The 16,855-nt window shown below is 43.6% G+C and overlaps 1 protein-coding gene across 2 annotated transcripts in view; it reads right to left on the bottom strand.

Moving 5' to 3' along the window:
* The window catches only part of Sv2c (synaptic vesicle glycoprotein 2C), a 188,261-nt gene that overhangs the window by 133,253 nt on the left and 38,153 nt on the right, over positions 1-16,855 (bottom strand). For both annotated transcript variants that reach the window (XM_005356459.3, XM_026783699.1), the window contains exon 2: positions 10,148-10,825. In XM_005356459.3, the coding sequence (XP_005356516.1) occupies positions 10,148-10,727 (580 nt within the window). In that variant the 5' untranslated portion in view covers positions 10,728-10,825. The remainder of the gene's footprint in view (positions 1-10,147; positions 10,826-16,855) is intronic.

The following is a 16,855-nucleotide window of genomic DNA, read 5'->3' as shown; positions in this document are numbered from 1 at the left end:
CATCTCAGTGGACCTACTGTGGGATGGAGGACATCTCAGTGGACCTACTGTGGGATGGAGGACATCCCAGTGGACCTACTGTGGGATGGAGGAATCCTAGTGGACCTACTGTTGGATGGAGGAATTCCAATGGACCTACTGTGGGATGGAGGACATTCCTAGTGGTGCATGACCATTACCACTCTCCATTATAAAATCTTTGCATCAACTGTCCAAGATGTCTAAGATTTGACTTGAAGCTTCTGTCTATGTCCTGTCCTATGACAATGAATCAGGCCTTCTGGACGGATGGATGGATGTTTTGCTGGATACTTAGACCTTCTGGATGGATGGATGTTTTGCAAGCTACTTTGGTCCAACTCTTCTCTCATGTCAGAAACATTTCTCCTCAGGAGAAAGCAAAAGAACTGGAGGACACAAGACCCAGGACTATAATGGCGATAGATTATTACATCTTATTTTCTTGTTTGGCAATAATGAATTCAAATAAAATGTTGCTAGTATAGGTGTACAGGTGTATTTCATGAGCTGATAATTTTAAAATTCAATTACAATTGAGGTGATATTCAGGAGGCCAAACAGAGCCAGAGGGTGCATTCACAGCTCCATCAAAGACACTGAAGGACAAAGAGACCGTCACCCAGAGGACACAGTTGTGGTCCCCCAAACACAGTGAACAGTCTCAGGGAGCAAATCAACAATCCTAGATTTCAGAGCATTACCCAAGATACCAATAATAAAAAACTTTGGAATAAACTTGGAAAAGAGAGAAATCTGCACCATTCTTTATTATTGGCTTAGACACCTAGTCTACACAACAACAGTGGACTGTGCTAACAGTGGCTCAAAGTGCAATATGCAGTCACTGCGCTCTGCTCATGATCCAATAGCAGAAAACAGAGATGAAAAGATGGAAGGAAATCTCAAGAACGCAGAGCTGGTTGTTTTCAGAATATCAGACATGGCAATCTCCAATAAGGCAGTTAAAACCCCAATGTGCTATCTGTTAGTACCCAGTGGAATATGGGAACATATGCAGGGATGCCAAGAAGTCAAGGTAGGGGTTCAGGTCAGGTTTAGGCTGCCTTCGGGGAAACCATTCTTCCTGCAAGTGGCAAGCAAGGGAGCAAGAGAAGAAGAGAAATTCCGTCATCAAAGCTCAAACTGTAGAACCTAGAGTGGTTGAAAGTTGTGCATAAGGTCTCCTGGGCACTTCCTGCCTTATTTCCAACTGCCCCTTCTGAGTCTGATCAGTCTTGCTGAATTCTAGATGCTCAGCATGTTTTTTATTGGATGAATATTCTAACCATCAGCAGAAGACACAGGAATGCATATCGATTTGATAGAGTTGAGGGTGGAGTGTCAAGCAAAATGAAAAAACCGCACCTCATTTCTATGTTAAAAATAAACACTAAATTCGCAAAAGCAGTTACTTTATCTAAAATTATTTAGAATTTAAACACTTTTAAGAGCAACTAAAGATCAAAATAAGATGTCAGGTAAAATTCTATTCATAGGTATAAATATTACACTTTATTGGTCTGGTATTCTTGGTCAAGCTTTATTTTTTGCCAATAAATGAATCAACTCTTACTAATAATATAGAAGTTTTTAAAAATTAATATATAGTTCAAGTAGGATATTTTTCCAAGAAATGCAGGGGACCCTGTAAACTGTGACCCAGGATGTGACCTACATTCGAATGGAGTCACCCCCAAATCTAACCATGCTGAGAAAACAAACACACATATCAACATGGTAAGGAAGAAGGTTCAAATATATAACCTCACCAAGGAAGAGGGAAAAGAAATTCAGAATGCTAAATGGTCAGCTAAAATGGAAAACAGGATGGCTGAGAAGACAGTATCGGTGATGGCATGATGATGAACACATTTCTGATGGGTAAATTCTAATACCCTCGGGTTGGCTTGGGACTCAGACTTAGCATGAGAGAAGCTAGCCACGGGGCTCAGAGACGTGGGTAAGAATGCCTTCTGTGTGCTGTTCTCCATAGAGGTACAGATTGCCCTGAAATCAGATATGATGAACTCTGACATCAGGCCACCTCTACTAAAGCCAGCTTTGGAAGAGAACAGCCAGCATTTAATATTTGTGACTATGTCTTTAGAAAGTTGTCTCTACTAATGAGTTCCACTTAATGAAAATAGAATCTTATTTTAAGTCCATCAAGCCTCCAAAGAGGTCATAAAGTGATAGAGTTCTCAGAGATGGCCACTCATGCACTCAATGAATATTTGTTGAGATCCTCATATAAATAAATATTGGTCAGGGCAAGGAGGCTTCTGTAGGAGCAGCACACATGAACCTAGCCTTGCATTCCCTCCCTTAGATGGCTTTGTACCAGGGGCTGATCTTACAGGCTAACTCTACAAGGCAACCAACTTTCTCATTTACAACTTTTGCTGTGATATAATGCCTATGAATATAAAAAATAGAATACAGAAAATGATGAGATGTGTGATTGCAATGTGATAGTTCACAAACAAAAGATCAATTCATAGTTCACAGCTTGAGATTCCCAGGTGGTATAGCTTCACTAAGAACGAGAGTCTTGCATTCTTCCAAAGGTTAACCCAACCAAGAGGTTTTTAAGTGAAAATTTTAGGGAACTGAGGGGAAATTGGGATTGAGAACACGTGCTCTATACACATCCTAAGCTGGTATTCAGCACAGACCATGGAACCAAAGAGAACCTTCCATGTTCCTAACTCCCCCTCAAGGTAATTGGTTTGCCTAACTCACTAAGGTACCAACATCTGGGAAACACCATGGTTCCCCAAAATAAAATGAACAGAATTTCATGCCTTGGCTTGATCTGCACATAATGGTCCATCATAGCTGCCTGATGATACACTAAGCCTTTTTCAGCACCACTGTGGCAGCTAAAGTCAGCTAAAGCCTGGATAGGGTATTTAAAGTAAGGTGGACTTGGGGACCCAAGTCTGTAATCTCAGGAGCCCAGGAGGCTGAGGCAGAATGATGGAAAGCTTGCAGCCTGTTCAGACAATATAGGGAGCCCAAGAGCAGCCTCAAACTTAGTAAGATCCTGCCTCAAAATTAAAAAAAAAATCATAAAAGGATTGGGCATATAGCTCCATGATAGAGCAATTACCTAACATACACAAGACCTGAGTTCAATAAACCTTCTCTCTCTCTCTCTCTCTCTCTCTCTCTCTCTCTCTCTCTCTCTCTCACACACACACACACACACACACACACACACACCTTACATGTCTATTATGGATCATTATTTACACAAACTGAGTTACGTTGGAGATGAATATGAATTTACTCTGATAAAGAATCAGAGAAATGCCAGAGAGGGAGAGGCCATCCCAATCCTCTTAACCCTGACCCCCATCTCCAAAGAAGCCTCCATGGCACCTAAACTTCTGTGGATTGTACAGTTCAAATGTTAGAAATGTCCACTGGCTCTGAATGAAAGAGATTTTTTTGTGTAATTATTTAATTAGAGAGGATTTAACTTGAAGAGAACCACGGTGAGGCATGGAAGCGCCCTGTCCCTCTGGCTGTTACCTATTTCAGAGCCCACATCTCCCCAACTCTAAGTTCTCCACCCCCCCCCACTGGTCCTCTTCACCCTCCTGCTTAGCCTTGATCTGTGTGCTTCAGCTTGCTTTTCCAGAACCCCCCTCTGCCATTCTGGCCCTGGCCTCTCTCCGATCTCACAGAGCGACACCTTCACAGCGACCTAACCTCCTCTGTCACCTCCACCTGCCATCTCCCGCCTCACATCTACCATCCCCTACTTCAAATATTTGCATTTCTCTCCCAATTCCAACCTGTCTTTCACACAGCTAATTAACTCAGGTTTTTATGCTGTCATGTGTTTGGCACAAGCTGTTGCATTAACCTCCAGAGTGACCTTCACGCTTGCAGAAATGACCGTCATGGTCAACACTTAGCAGCATTTGTGATATATTTGAGGCTTTGATAACAGTTATATTTAGATTTTTCTCATTTAATACTTCCAGTAAAATCTAGTAGTCTTTACTCCTGACATGAAGATATAGCTACTGAGGAACGGAACGGTTCAATCTACAATTGTGAACCATTATACTTCAATAAAGTAGATTTTTCCAAGTCTGTCTGACTTTTTACGTCTCCCATCTCTTTCACTTCTCATACTGCTGCCAGAGCGACTTCCCCAAACACTGGTCTAGGATAAAATCAATCCCACTTCCTTGACTTTAAGGTCTTTCACAGTCTGCCTAGAGCTTGACCTCAGTCAGCTCCAAACTGCCACCGGACCTCAGCCAAACCACGCTCCCAGCAAATGCCTCACAGCGTCCATACCCTTTGACAGCTACAGCATTTCCCCAGGATTCCACTCTTTTCAACTGCCCAGTTCGTTCTTTATTATCCTCCAAATACCTGCTCAAATCTTCCATCCTGGATAAGTTTCCATACGCTCTCAGAGCCAGCCTGGTGAGTCTGTGCCCCGAGAGACTGCAGCACTGTGCTCGCTGTCAGATGGAGAAGGCTGTACTAAAACTCACCTCATTTCAAGTTACACTGTGGGGAAAAAACTCCCAAATGGAAAAGATCAGAAAATGCTCCATAAAATACTCCCCAAAGTACCTTGCCAGGCACCTCGCTCACGGTGGGGCTCAATTAATGCCTATTGAATTAAATGTCCTTGTTACTTCTATTTTTAAAAAATTACTTTTGGGGGCTAGAGAGATGGCTCAGTGGTTGAGAGCACTGGCTGCTTTTCTAAAGGACCCAAGTTCCATTCCTAGCACCCACAGAGGCTGTCTCACAAGCATCTGTTAACTTCAGCTCCAGGGAGTCTGACGCCCTCTTCTGGACTCTCTGGGCACTGCACTCACAGGTATCTCCCATCCATACACACATAACCCTCTCCCATATACACCTAATATATTTTTAATCTTAAATTTCTGACAGTCTCATACACATACACAATATCTAGTGACTCTATTAGCCCTCTTTTCCTTCTTTTCTCTCCCTTTCTTTCTCCATGAACCTCCTTTTCTTCCATAGTAGCTTCCCTCTGGTTTCTCCCACCTCTAGCAAACCTTAGCAGTCAACATTGCCTCCAGAAGAGGTGTGGCCTCAAGGGCACCTCCTCTATTCTTGATGGAAGTATGAAGGGCCTGATCTTGTGTAGGCATCCATAGCTGCTATGTGTTCATGATTTGCAACAGCCATGAAATCTCTGAATGGTGGCATCCCATGATACTCTTTCCCATCTTCCATTTCTATTTATTTATTTATTTATTTGATTTTTCAAGGCAGGGTTTCTCTGTAGCTTTGGAGCCTGTCCTGGAACTAGCTCTTGTAGACCAGGCTGGCCTTGAACTCATAGAGGTACTCCTGCCTCTGCCTGTAGGGTTAAGCCAGCCCCTTAGGGGGCGGGTTTGCCTCAGCGATTGTATACAGATAAATCGGGCGCTTGGGAGGTTGCTCTGCCCTTTTCCTGCTTTCTGTGCTACGCGGGAACCTAGGTTCTGTAAGTTTATTTCGTCATTAAAGCTGTATATATTTCTTTACTATCCCGCCTGCATTTATTTACGTTGCTACATCTGCCTCCTGAATGCTAGGATTAAGGCGTGCGCCACCACCGCCTGGCCATCCATCTTCCATTTCTTAAACTCTCTCCTCTCTGTCTTCTCTGATGTCTCCTGAATCTTGGGAGGAGGGTGTTTCCATTTTTCTTAACACGTTTTACTCCTTTCCTTTCCCCAGTAGCCTGTATTTTCCCCAGTTATGCTTTTTAAAACTCATGTCCTCAAAATTATCACTGGGTGTGAGATTTAAGGATTATAGTTACAGTTTACCTCAAAAAGAAAAAAGAAACACAAACAGGATGCTTAATGATTAAATATTCAATATTAGTTATCAAGGATGTTCTTGAGTTTTCCAACAATTTTGTATCTATCATGGCCACAATAATGTTTTGATTCCTGAATACTTAATTTTGGAACCCTAAACAAGAGAGCCGTAGAGCTAAAGATGCGGAGTCCTCTGATCCACTAGGATGTAAGAAGGAAGTCTACGAGTACGAGGCCCTCCCCACTGATGCGGAGGGGAGGAGAGAGCAGCCAGCAGGTACTGTTCTGCACTGGGCTGGAGCTGGGACCAGGCTGCAGCTCGAATGACCACATCTCATTACAGCTTTAGAACACAGTGTGCTTACTCACTAGCCTTCGGGTGGGAAGGAAGCCAGCCAGGCCCCAGAGGACACCTTCAGGAGCTTTTCCTCTGAGCCTCAGCAGAGGACAAGAAGGATACTGGCATCTGAGAGGACTCTGCCTTGTAACCAACGGCAGAAAATCTAACATCTGTGGTCACGTACCTAAATGCCGCCTTAAGGAATCGGTAATCCGGTTGTCTGTGTTTGTACAAAGCCATTTGCAGCAGCCAACAAATTCATTTCCAGACTCCAAGGCTCTGTCTTTGCCATAAGACTAAGCATTATTTTCAGGAAACAAACCACTGTCGCCCTGGTGAAGGCCGCTGACACTGTCACCTTAAACACAATGGCTTCTAACTCTTTGGTACTTCATCCGAGATAGATAGAGAAATAACCCAAGGACATTTCAACCTTCCCTTAAGACCCCAAAGTGAGACCGCATAAAATGGGAATTTCCTTCCTGCTAAAAGCTGCGTTCTGCATTTCCTTGTTGACAAAGTGCTCTCTTGCAGGTAAACCAATGAGTTAGTGCTTGCTGACTGCCTCTGGCCTAGCGCCCATCTCCTCTTTAGACTTTACTCAGGATCCTGCCCCTAATGAGTGTGCTTGCCTTGTCTGCGCCCATCTTCTCTCTATGACTTTACTCAGGATCCTGCCCTGTAAGGAGTGTGCCTTGTTTCCCTGGCTGCTGACACTTGCTTCCTTGTCCTGAGAATCTGCAGACATGTCCGTTTCTCCTTTCTAGACTCTAGTTTCTGAGGGTAGATCAATCTTCTCCCTCTCCCTATCTCTTTGTCTTCCTTTCTGTTTTTCTCCTATATTCCCAGTGGTGTCACTCTGTTTCGCATACCATAAATGTTCAATAAATTGACTTTAGCAACGGGGGGCGAACTACCTTAAAGGACAACATTTACTCTTGCAAGAAATGACTCATTAGATAATTAAATATTTACACTCCCTTCTTCCAGTCCAATTAACAATGTTATCTGTGCACACAGACAAATGTACACACAGTACGCCTGAGTTACCCTAAGTTGATCTTTGGGCAAACACAAAAGAGAATCAACCCCATAAATAATTAAAACATGAACTGGGTCATATTTTGTATCTGGTTTTCTTTGAGAAAACTGACATGATGCTTCATAGCAAATGAAAATTTATTTTGCAAATCCATATCCACAAAGTGCCACCAAGCATGGGTCACGCATCTTTCATTTCTGGTTTTGATCCCATTGCTATGACTTAGCGTGGTAATGATATTACAAAACCATTAGCAGATGAAATGAAAATGGCAAAACAATTTAAATGCTTGTCTAAAGAGACTCTGTTAGACCGCAATTATGAGCGAAATTACAATGGCAAAATAATTGAAATGCAAGTCTGGAAGATAGAGCCATGAAACCATAAAAACCAGCTTCCGCTAGGGACTCACACCCTTGTGTGAAAACAAGTCCTTCTGAGGGCGCAGTTGCAAGTCACTGAAGGGCAGCATTCACAGACAGATGAAACAATCCAGGAATCTCTTCTTCTGCCTTGCTATCTACACTTGACAGTAACACCTGCAGACGTGTGTCAGCATCGGTGCTGGCTTCTGTGACAGATTGAAACGGGAACCCTATGCAATGTTGTGCATGAGATAAAGGAAGAAGGGCAAGTCTGGTGTGGGGTTTCCTGCAATAACGCTAACATAAAAGCTGGTGCTATAGCTTGAACAAGGTTTCCTTCCAAATTTAACACTTCAGTGATTAAGTACCGATGTGGATATAATTATTAGGCTTTAACTTGAAACATTCTACTGATAGATACATCCTTTGGCAAATCTTGAAAATTCCTGACTAATTAGGCCCATACTAATACATCTGCCTACCAAAGGAAAAGAAAACCAGCAAATCAAAACACAGTGTCAGATATGTGAGATCTGCTGAGAAAAATCAATTTGATGACTAGCTAAGCTTTCTCCTCTGAAGCACAGTGAGGTCTGCCTTTTGATGGCTGAACACACACTTGAGTCTATCAGCAAAGACAGACAAGTTATTCGCCAGTTCCCACCTATGACCCTTCACAGTCTGCTCTCATGGACCCAATGCATCCATTTACACAGGAGGAAATAAATACACACACACACACACACACACACACACACACAAGAGCTAATTTAAAGAATAAAACTCTTTAAAGGAATTAAACAATCCTCTCCTTTGTGACTTTCTCTTGTGGTGCCAGAGAGGAAGCTGGGAAATTTCATCTAGCCACACACATTTCTTTGCATCAATGATCATGACATTATCTAAGAAACAACTATGTTCTCGATTTCTCAAGCTTTGTTTATAGAAGTCTCCTAGAAATATAGACAGCAGTATTCTGATTGCGTAAGATTTTCATCTATTCAAGCATGTTCTTTGAGACAGACTTTCATTTTCTTTCTTTCTTTTGTTCTTTCTTTCTCTTCCTTCTTTCTTTTCTTTCTTTCTTTCAAGATTTCTTTATTTTGTGTAGATATGAACGCTCTATCTACATGTATGACTTTATATCAGAAAGGGGCATCAGATACCACTATAGATGGTTGTGAGCCACCATGTAGTTACTGGGAATTGAACTCAGGACCTCTGGAAGAACAGCCAGTAATCTTAATGGTTGAGCCCTCTCTCCAGTGCTGAGGCAGAATTTCTAAGAGGAGTTTGAAAATCTTTCTGACTTAGTGTATCAAGTAGTTGACATGGGCCCTTAAACTGTGTATGTCTCCCAAGAGCTGGGATTAAAGGCTTGCGGATCTCTGTGAGTTCGAGGCCAACCTGGTCTACAAGAGCTAGTTCCAGGACAAAAACCAAAAGTTACGGAGAAACTCTGTCTTGAAAATCCAAAAAAACAAAAAAAAAAAAACCCAAAAACCAAAAACCAAAAACCAAAAACGAAAAAAGCAAACAAACAAACCAAAAAACGTGTATGTCTGCTCCTCCAGTTTACCGCAAGAGAATGAACCTCTCCACAAAAGATCCTTCTGTGTATGGTGAACTGAATATAAAAACCAAGTCTGTTGCCTAGATAGATACCTTACAGAAGTCATATTTCAACACATAAAATTGAATGACTAATAACATTTGAAGTCAATTTTAAAATTATATTAGAGAATGAAGTTTGTCCAGTTTAGAAATGAAGATACAAACCCCAAAAACAATTTCAAAATCATCTATAGAAAATTCTATGTAGAAAGCTAATTAGGAAAAAAACAAGCAAATACTCTCATAGATCATAGGAAAAAAATGTATCAGTGTTCTGACACTAAGTGATGGTATTAGATGTAATATCTGAAATCAACAGTCACAGGTTTCATAGAATCAACCTCTATTTAGAAAATTATCAAGTGAGTTTTCTATAAAGATACTGGGGATGGAAACCAGGGTTCTTCACATGCTTGGCAAGCACTCTACCGCTGAACTCCATCCCCAGCCTTACCTTAGGCATCAGTAAAGGAGCCAGCAATGCAGGTCTCTACTGCTATGTACCCATGTAATATACACTGATGTGCTGGTAAAGGAAAGGCTGCATCCACAATGGTGACCTACAAGGTTGTGTCGCTAATCATGTCAGAGCTATGTGCATGTGTAGACTTTATAACAGTTACATACCAATTAGTGACACCCTTCTCATCAAATGGCTCATGACTTCTGCTAGAGTAGCTTGAAATACATTTCTCTAACTTACTTTAAAATGCTCACAAATTGGCTGTATTGATGAATATATAAAACATGAAGAAACCGTCAGAAAAGTTACCTACAGAACCCAGGTAAAATTCTGTACAGGCGCTCATGACATAATTTTTCTATTTTTTTTTTTGTACTTATAAGAGTTCTCATTTAAAAAATGCAGTTCTCTAGATGAGTGTTATTTACTCTGGGCTCCATAATTAAAAGCGATTTCAGAGCTGTCTCGCTGACATAAAACACTCACCTAGCCATCCGGATCCTGAATTCGGTATGCAGAGGTCTGTCTCTGCACTGGGTAGCACGAAGCCCACCACAAACACCTCCACACCATCCGCCATGAGAGCCATGCCCAGGACAAAGAAAAGGGCCCACTGGAAACGACCATGGCCACACTCCTGGATTATCAGCTCATACTGCTGGGCCAGCTCTTCCTCGTCAGCTCTCCGCTCTGACTCCAGCTCTCGGCGGTCCTTGTACTCATCTCGTTTGGGCTGTCCCACGGACACTATGCTGTCCTTCCCCTGGTTCGTGCTGGGGATGCCCTGGTACTCCCCTTCATAGATCTCATCCTCTTCATCATGACCCTCCGTGGCCTCACTGGAGCCCTCGTCATCGTTGGCCTCCCCGCTGTAGGTTTCTCCGGGCGGGTAGTAGTCATCGTCATCCTCTTCATCTTGGAACCGACTGTAGGACCGCTGGGTGTATTCATCCTGGGCCCGGTCCACTGCCTGGCTCACCTTCTTCACTGTTTGCTTCTTCACCTCCTTGGCAATGTCCTTGGCACCCTTCATCAGTGAGGTCCTATCCTTGTAGGAATCTTCCATGTTGTCTCAGCTGATGGCCAACGTGCAGCAGGGGAGTGTCCACGAGTGTTCAGCAGCTCAGCTCTAACGGCATCACTCACCCGTGGTTCCAAAGAGATCTGTATGGGAAGAACCAGGAGAGATACTCATTATTCCTTTCCTTTCCTTTTCCATCACTCAGCTCTTGGCCCCTTTTCACTACTCCAAGCTGCAGCAGACAGACACAGAAAGACACAGAATGCACTTTTCTTGCTTTGCTAGCACACGCACGTGAGCACACCATGCCGTTTCTTTGCTCAAGTGCAAACCACACCTGGAGTAGTTAGCCAAGGTTGCTACTGTAGTTTTTATTTTAAAGAACTTTGCTTGTAGGGTAACGTTGCTCAGGTATTCTACTGAGAACGAAGCTAACTCCCTTCCACCTTTTAAAACACAAACAATGCGTCTCAAAAGGCTTCCCCAAGACTCAGAGATCATCAAGGAAGCTTGAAGAGCCGGAGGTGGTGGATGACAATAAGAAAATTTTATCCCGGAGAGAGCAGGATGCTCCACAAACGAAGTCACAGTTGTTGCGACAACATGCATAAAACCCGGAAACCTGGGCAAGCTGGAGCTAGAAAAACATCTCAGCATGGAGATGGGGGTGGGGATGTGGAGGGGAGGTGGGCAGAAAGTCCTGTTCCTAGCTAAGGAACTACTAGTGATTAATAGCTACTGGGAGGAGCAGGGTCAGTCTCAGTTACAATTATGATCTCCGATGGGACAGCCATGTTTCAAGACAAGCCCTACACCCGAGTATTTGGCCAGCACACACTGGACACAGATTTGATGAGTTTTTTTAAAAGGGAAGGGCACAAAGTTGGGTGGGTGAGGAGGTAGGGGTGAGTCTGGGGGGAGTTGATGGAAGGGAATAATTATGATCAAAACACACTGTAAGAAATTCTTCAAGAATTTAAAAATATTTTTCTTTTAATTTTTTATTGAGAAAAAGAAAAGAAAAAAAAGTTTCCTCCTCCTCCCAGCCTCCCATTTCCCTCCCCCTCCTCCCACCCTTCTCTCCCTCCCCCCACTCCTCTCCCCCTCCCTCTCCAGTCCAAAGAGCAGTCAGGGTTCCCTGCCCTGTGGAAAGTCCAAGGTCCTACCCCCTCCATCCATGTCTAGGAAGGTGAACAACCAAACTGACTAGGCTCCCACAAAGCCAGAACATGAAGTAGGATCAAAACCCCGTGCCATTGTCCTTGGCTTCTCATCAGCCCTCATTGTTTGCCATGTTCAGAGAGTCCGGTTTTATCCCATGCTTTTTCAGTCACAGTCCAGCTGGCCTTGTTTTTAAAAACCTGTAAGGTTATATCCTGATTCACAGACACACAGACATGTACGGACTCACAAGACATGCATCTATACACAGTGAAGGCGCAGCTGGACGGGGACTAGAAGAAGTCCTGTCTCTCATTCTGTGCCCTGAACAGCTCATTGGTCAGTTTTCATGCCATGCCACCTGTTACGATGCATTTTCCCTGCCCCCACACCTGATGTCCACAAAAGTCTCCCAAAGATACTTCACATGGAGTCTCCCTTCCTACTGCAGCTGTGTCTGTAGGAAGCTGACAGCTAATCAAGTGATTTTATGTGGAATCACAGAATTAGAACACGCATTTTGTTTGTGGGGGTCTTCCCTTTCAGAGCTCACCCCAGCCCGAGAGGAACAGGAAAGCCCGGGCGATGGGCCTTCACAGATCCACCTGAAAGTCCTCCAGGTTTATCTCTGCTCTCCTCGAATGCAAACATTCGATGGTGGATACGTAATTGATGGCATGTTAGAAGTGATGCTTCTTTCCCAAGCAGGTCCTATCTGGGAGACGTAGTCACTGCTTGCTTGTGGGCAGCCTTGTGCCAGGGTCCTCCTTTCCTTCTTGCTATCTACTTCCCTGCCCTACCACACACTGGTGCCATGCTGCTCTCTGTGTCTGATCGCAGACTCACAGACAACAGGGTGAGCTGACCACAGAGTACAACATCTGGAGTGCCCCTAAAAGAAATCCTTCCTTCCAAATCCTCTTAGATACTTGCAGTGATGTCACGCTAACTAATACAAAAACCACACTTGGGTTGCAAGCAGTAGTTCTCAGAGTGAAGTTTACTCACCAGGTGTGGCTGAAAGCAAGGCTCACAGCCATCTTAAAAGATCATTCACGTTTGCAGAGAGTGATCCTTTATTTCTACATGGATTACACAGTATAATACATACTGTGCACCAGGCTCTGCTTGCTTCAGCTGAAAATTAAAATTCATTGAAAAACCAATGGATTAGGAAGATGGCTCAGCAGTTAATGCATTTTCTGCATGAGCAAAGGACTTCCGTGAGATCTATAGAACTCATGAAAGTGCTGGGTGGCGGCATGCCTGCAACTCCAGTCTACAAAGGTGGAGGAAAGAGAACACTAGATAATGCTGGCTAGACAAATGAGTCATACTGGTCAGCTCTGGATTTGATTAAGAGATCCTGCCTCAAAGAAGAACGTGGATGGCTCATCAAGGAAGACTCCCAACATCAACTTCAGGCTCCCTCATGTACAGGTGTACATTTGCCTGTGAGCACACGCACATGCACACACACACTCACATACACACACACACACACACACACACACACACACACTCACTCACTGCAAATATACAAATGAAAAGAAAAAGAAAAAAGAAAACCAAAACAAATTCAGTTGGTTTAGTGCATACTATACCAGGTTTGTATTAGCATTTTATGTTCCCCCTTATATTTTTTTACAAACTCTTTCAATCCGATAAAATAAACATTATGGCCTCCATCTTTCAGATGCAAATACCAAAGCAGAAAGGGATGAGCAAGTCGAGGACCACAGGGCTTGTCAGAGCAGCTGGGGCTTGCTCTCAGCTGGGTCTGAGCCCAAGGTTTGTGCCCTCACCTCATCCGGTGCTCCCATTGGGGGTAAGTGCTCCAGCCTGGATTCTATTCTTTTCCTCCCTGTACTAACATTGCTTCACCACCTCGTCTCCAAACTACACTGTGGGCTCTAAGAGGAAAGGAGCTGGAGTTGTTGATGACATCTTTTCATCAAGGATAGCTTTCAATGGATAGCGGTTCTCAAGTGCAGTCTGATTTGTTCACGGAAACAATCACAATACGGTGGCTCTCTTTCCAAAGACAAAATGGTGATGTTAGATAGGTGTAGTGATCAAGAGGGCGGGAGATTCGGCAAAGCCTCCAGACTCCCACCATCTCCAAAATATGCATAATGACATCCTATCTTACTCAGACAGAAGTAACGCCTGAGGCCATTCCCTACCCAAGCACAAGGTTCTACCCTTTCACACCTCCACACCTGTCACGACCCTGAAATGCAGGTGCTCACAGCTCTCTGCACAGAGGGAAAGCAGATCCAGCACCTCGGATGCAGTTCTCTGGAAGACAGCAGCAGGTGCTGGCTGATGGAAACAGAGGCGCAGAGGGAAGCTGGAGCACAGTGGAGGAGCAATAAGAGTGTGGGGAGGCGCAGTGAGTATGCCATAGTATTTCTTCTATTGGCGGTTACTGGGGATCTCTGCAAACACTCTGACACCGAGGAAGAGCCCCAGTTGTCAGGTTTTGTGTAAATGCCCTGATCATCACGTTGAGCCAGAGAACCCACAGCTGATTGATCCTGTATCTTTAAAGGCGATATTTAAAACAAATAACTTTATATCAAACGACATCTGATATATTCAATGATACACACATTTTGCACAAATAGAGAAGGGGTAACCTCTACATATGGATGAGAATTATTCTGACAAGCATGGCGTGTGGATGCTGAGTGTGTGTTTTGCTTTTGGCAGTTCACAAAATAGTGGATATCTAGTAATGTCACATAGTGTTTTAAAGCTGTTTCACACAAGCTCCCACAGCACACAGCCCACATGCGTGAACACACACAAACACACATACATACGCACACGTACTCACATACACTCCCCCGCACACACATAGACATGCACACGCACACACACACACACACACACATTTCTGTTTCTCCACAAAGCCCCCACCTTCAGCATTTCCCTCATTATCTCTACCATAACCAGTTCCTGGGATGTTCCTCCTCTCTAAAACTTGCACATGTCTTCCAGATGCTTGACAGTGCATCTTTCTCATACGTGCCTTCCCATAGATTTAAAAACACCGTACTCTCACTGCATACTGGTACCCATAATAGCAGCAATCTATTCTCTCCACAGTGAGTGTCAGGCCAGAATGGGTTACACAGCAAGCCTTTGTCTCAAGAGAGAAAAATATCAAATTGAGCAGGCCCACTCCAGAGCTCACCCTGTGAAGTACCCTATCAACTACCTTTTAGCCAAACTGTGAGCGTGTGGTGGAAATGAATCTTTGGTAAAAGACAGCACCACCCAGTAGCCTGGGCATCATCTAGACTTTCTGCAAATGCCTGGCATAAAGGGGTTGTGCAGAGAGACTTACTATGAAAGGACTCAGCTCCCCAAGGCAGGGAGAACGGAGGAATAGAGAGCTGTTATTGAAAGCATAAAGTGTTTCAGTTTTTACAAGATAAAGGGTTATGAAGAAGGAGCATGATGGCAGTTGTGGAAGAGTGTGAGTGTGTAGCTACAGATGATTAAATGAAAATTTTATGCCATGCTGACGTTATCACAATAAAAATACTGGAGAAAAGAATTTTAAATGTATTTTATTAAGTCTTTGAAATTTTTATATTTTGTGTTTTGATCATATTCACTTTTTATTCTGTCCCCCCCCCAAAAAAAACTCTTCTTTAATACACCCCCCCCCATTTCAAGTCCTTTTTAAAGAAAATATTACCTCATAGCAGATATCCTAGGAAAATAATTTGGAAATTCAGAATCACACACACGAGAGTGAGACAGAGAGAGACAGAGACAGACAGAGAGGTATATTTCGACAATCCAGATTCTTAACAATCAGCAGCAGTTCTGTTTCCAGCATTTGACTGTGTGGAGGCAGGAGCACCGAGCAGGAGCACGGAGCTGGTCGGATCACACTGAGCACACACGTTTGAAATCCTGCTCAGATCCCTCTAACACCTAGAACTCTTCCACTGTGAAATCCCCTACTTGTTTGCTCAGTGGCTATCTCAAGCCACACAAGACTTCATCCCAATGTGGACTGAGTTTTGGCTGTCAGCACAACTTTGAGAGTAGTAGTTCTCAGACCTGGGGATCCCCAGGAAATCCCCAAGATTATTCAAGGACACTGCGAGGTTCTGTAACAGCAGAAAGCTGTTGCTTGGCTTCATTCTCAAAAGCCATGATGGATAGTGACCTTCTGCAGGGGCTGCCCTGTAAGTAGTAATGTCGCTGCCCCTGTTGCTAATGGGGCGTGGCCTTGCAGAGCACAAGGATCATCAGAGCAGTGATGTCATTCTCAAGTTTAGTTTCTAGTATTTGATCAATAGATATAATCACACAGACGAAATCTTATTTATCATTAGTAAGCTCTGGAGTGAAAGTAAGTCCGAAAACAAACAAACAAACAAAAAAAAACAGCAACACAGACTCACTCTTACAGATTCCTGTCAGGTCAGGACGTGGCCCTGTGAGCCTGCCTATGTGTTTTCTGTTTTTCTTATAGGACTTTGTGATTGCCTCTGCTACAGCCCCAAAGGGTGACAAACAGCTGAACTAGTTTGCTTGTCCTTTGCTCTCAGTAGTGCTGGATTTCCAGTTGTGCACAGATGCTGGATTCTGGGGCTTTCCATCTTGCCTGGGTGACATTTTCTAACCACTGTCTATGACAGACAGCTGTAGGCTGTCCTTTCTCCCAGTTAGGGGTGGACAGTGTGTTTCCAACTCCTGGCTTGCATGCTAACCACACACGAGTCATAACTTGTGACACGGCCTCAGTCCTCATGCTATCTTTGTCCTCTCTTTTTCTTTTCTATCCCCTGAGGATTTCTTTGACATTTTGGGATCAGCCATTTATTATTTAAATGGTGTTTTGAAATATTAACCAGGGCATGGACGAGGCTATAGGGTAGGGGAGAGGGAACTGGAAATGCATTCAGTCCATCATCTTGGTCCAGAGGTGGCTATTTCCATAACCTGCTTTGATATTGAAATTTTTTTCTAGCTTTTAAATATTA

Source organism: Microtus ochrogaster, chromosome 19 (genome assembly GCF_000317375.1).
Source record: "Microtus ochrogaster isolate Prairie Vole_2 chromosome 19, MicOch1.0, whole genome shotgun sequence".
NCBI classification, from domain to species: Eukaryota; Metazoa; Chordata; class Mammalia; order Rodentia; family Cricetidae; genus Microtus; species Microtus ochrogaster.
This window is presented reverse-complemented; position numbering and strand designations above follow the sequence as displayed.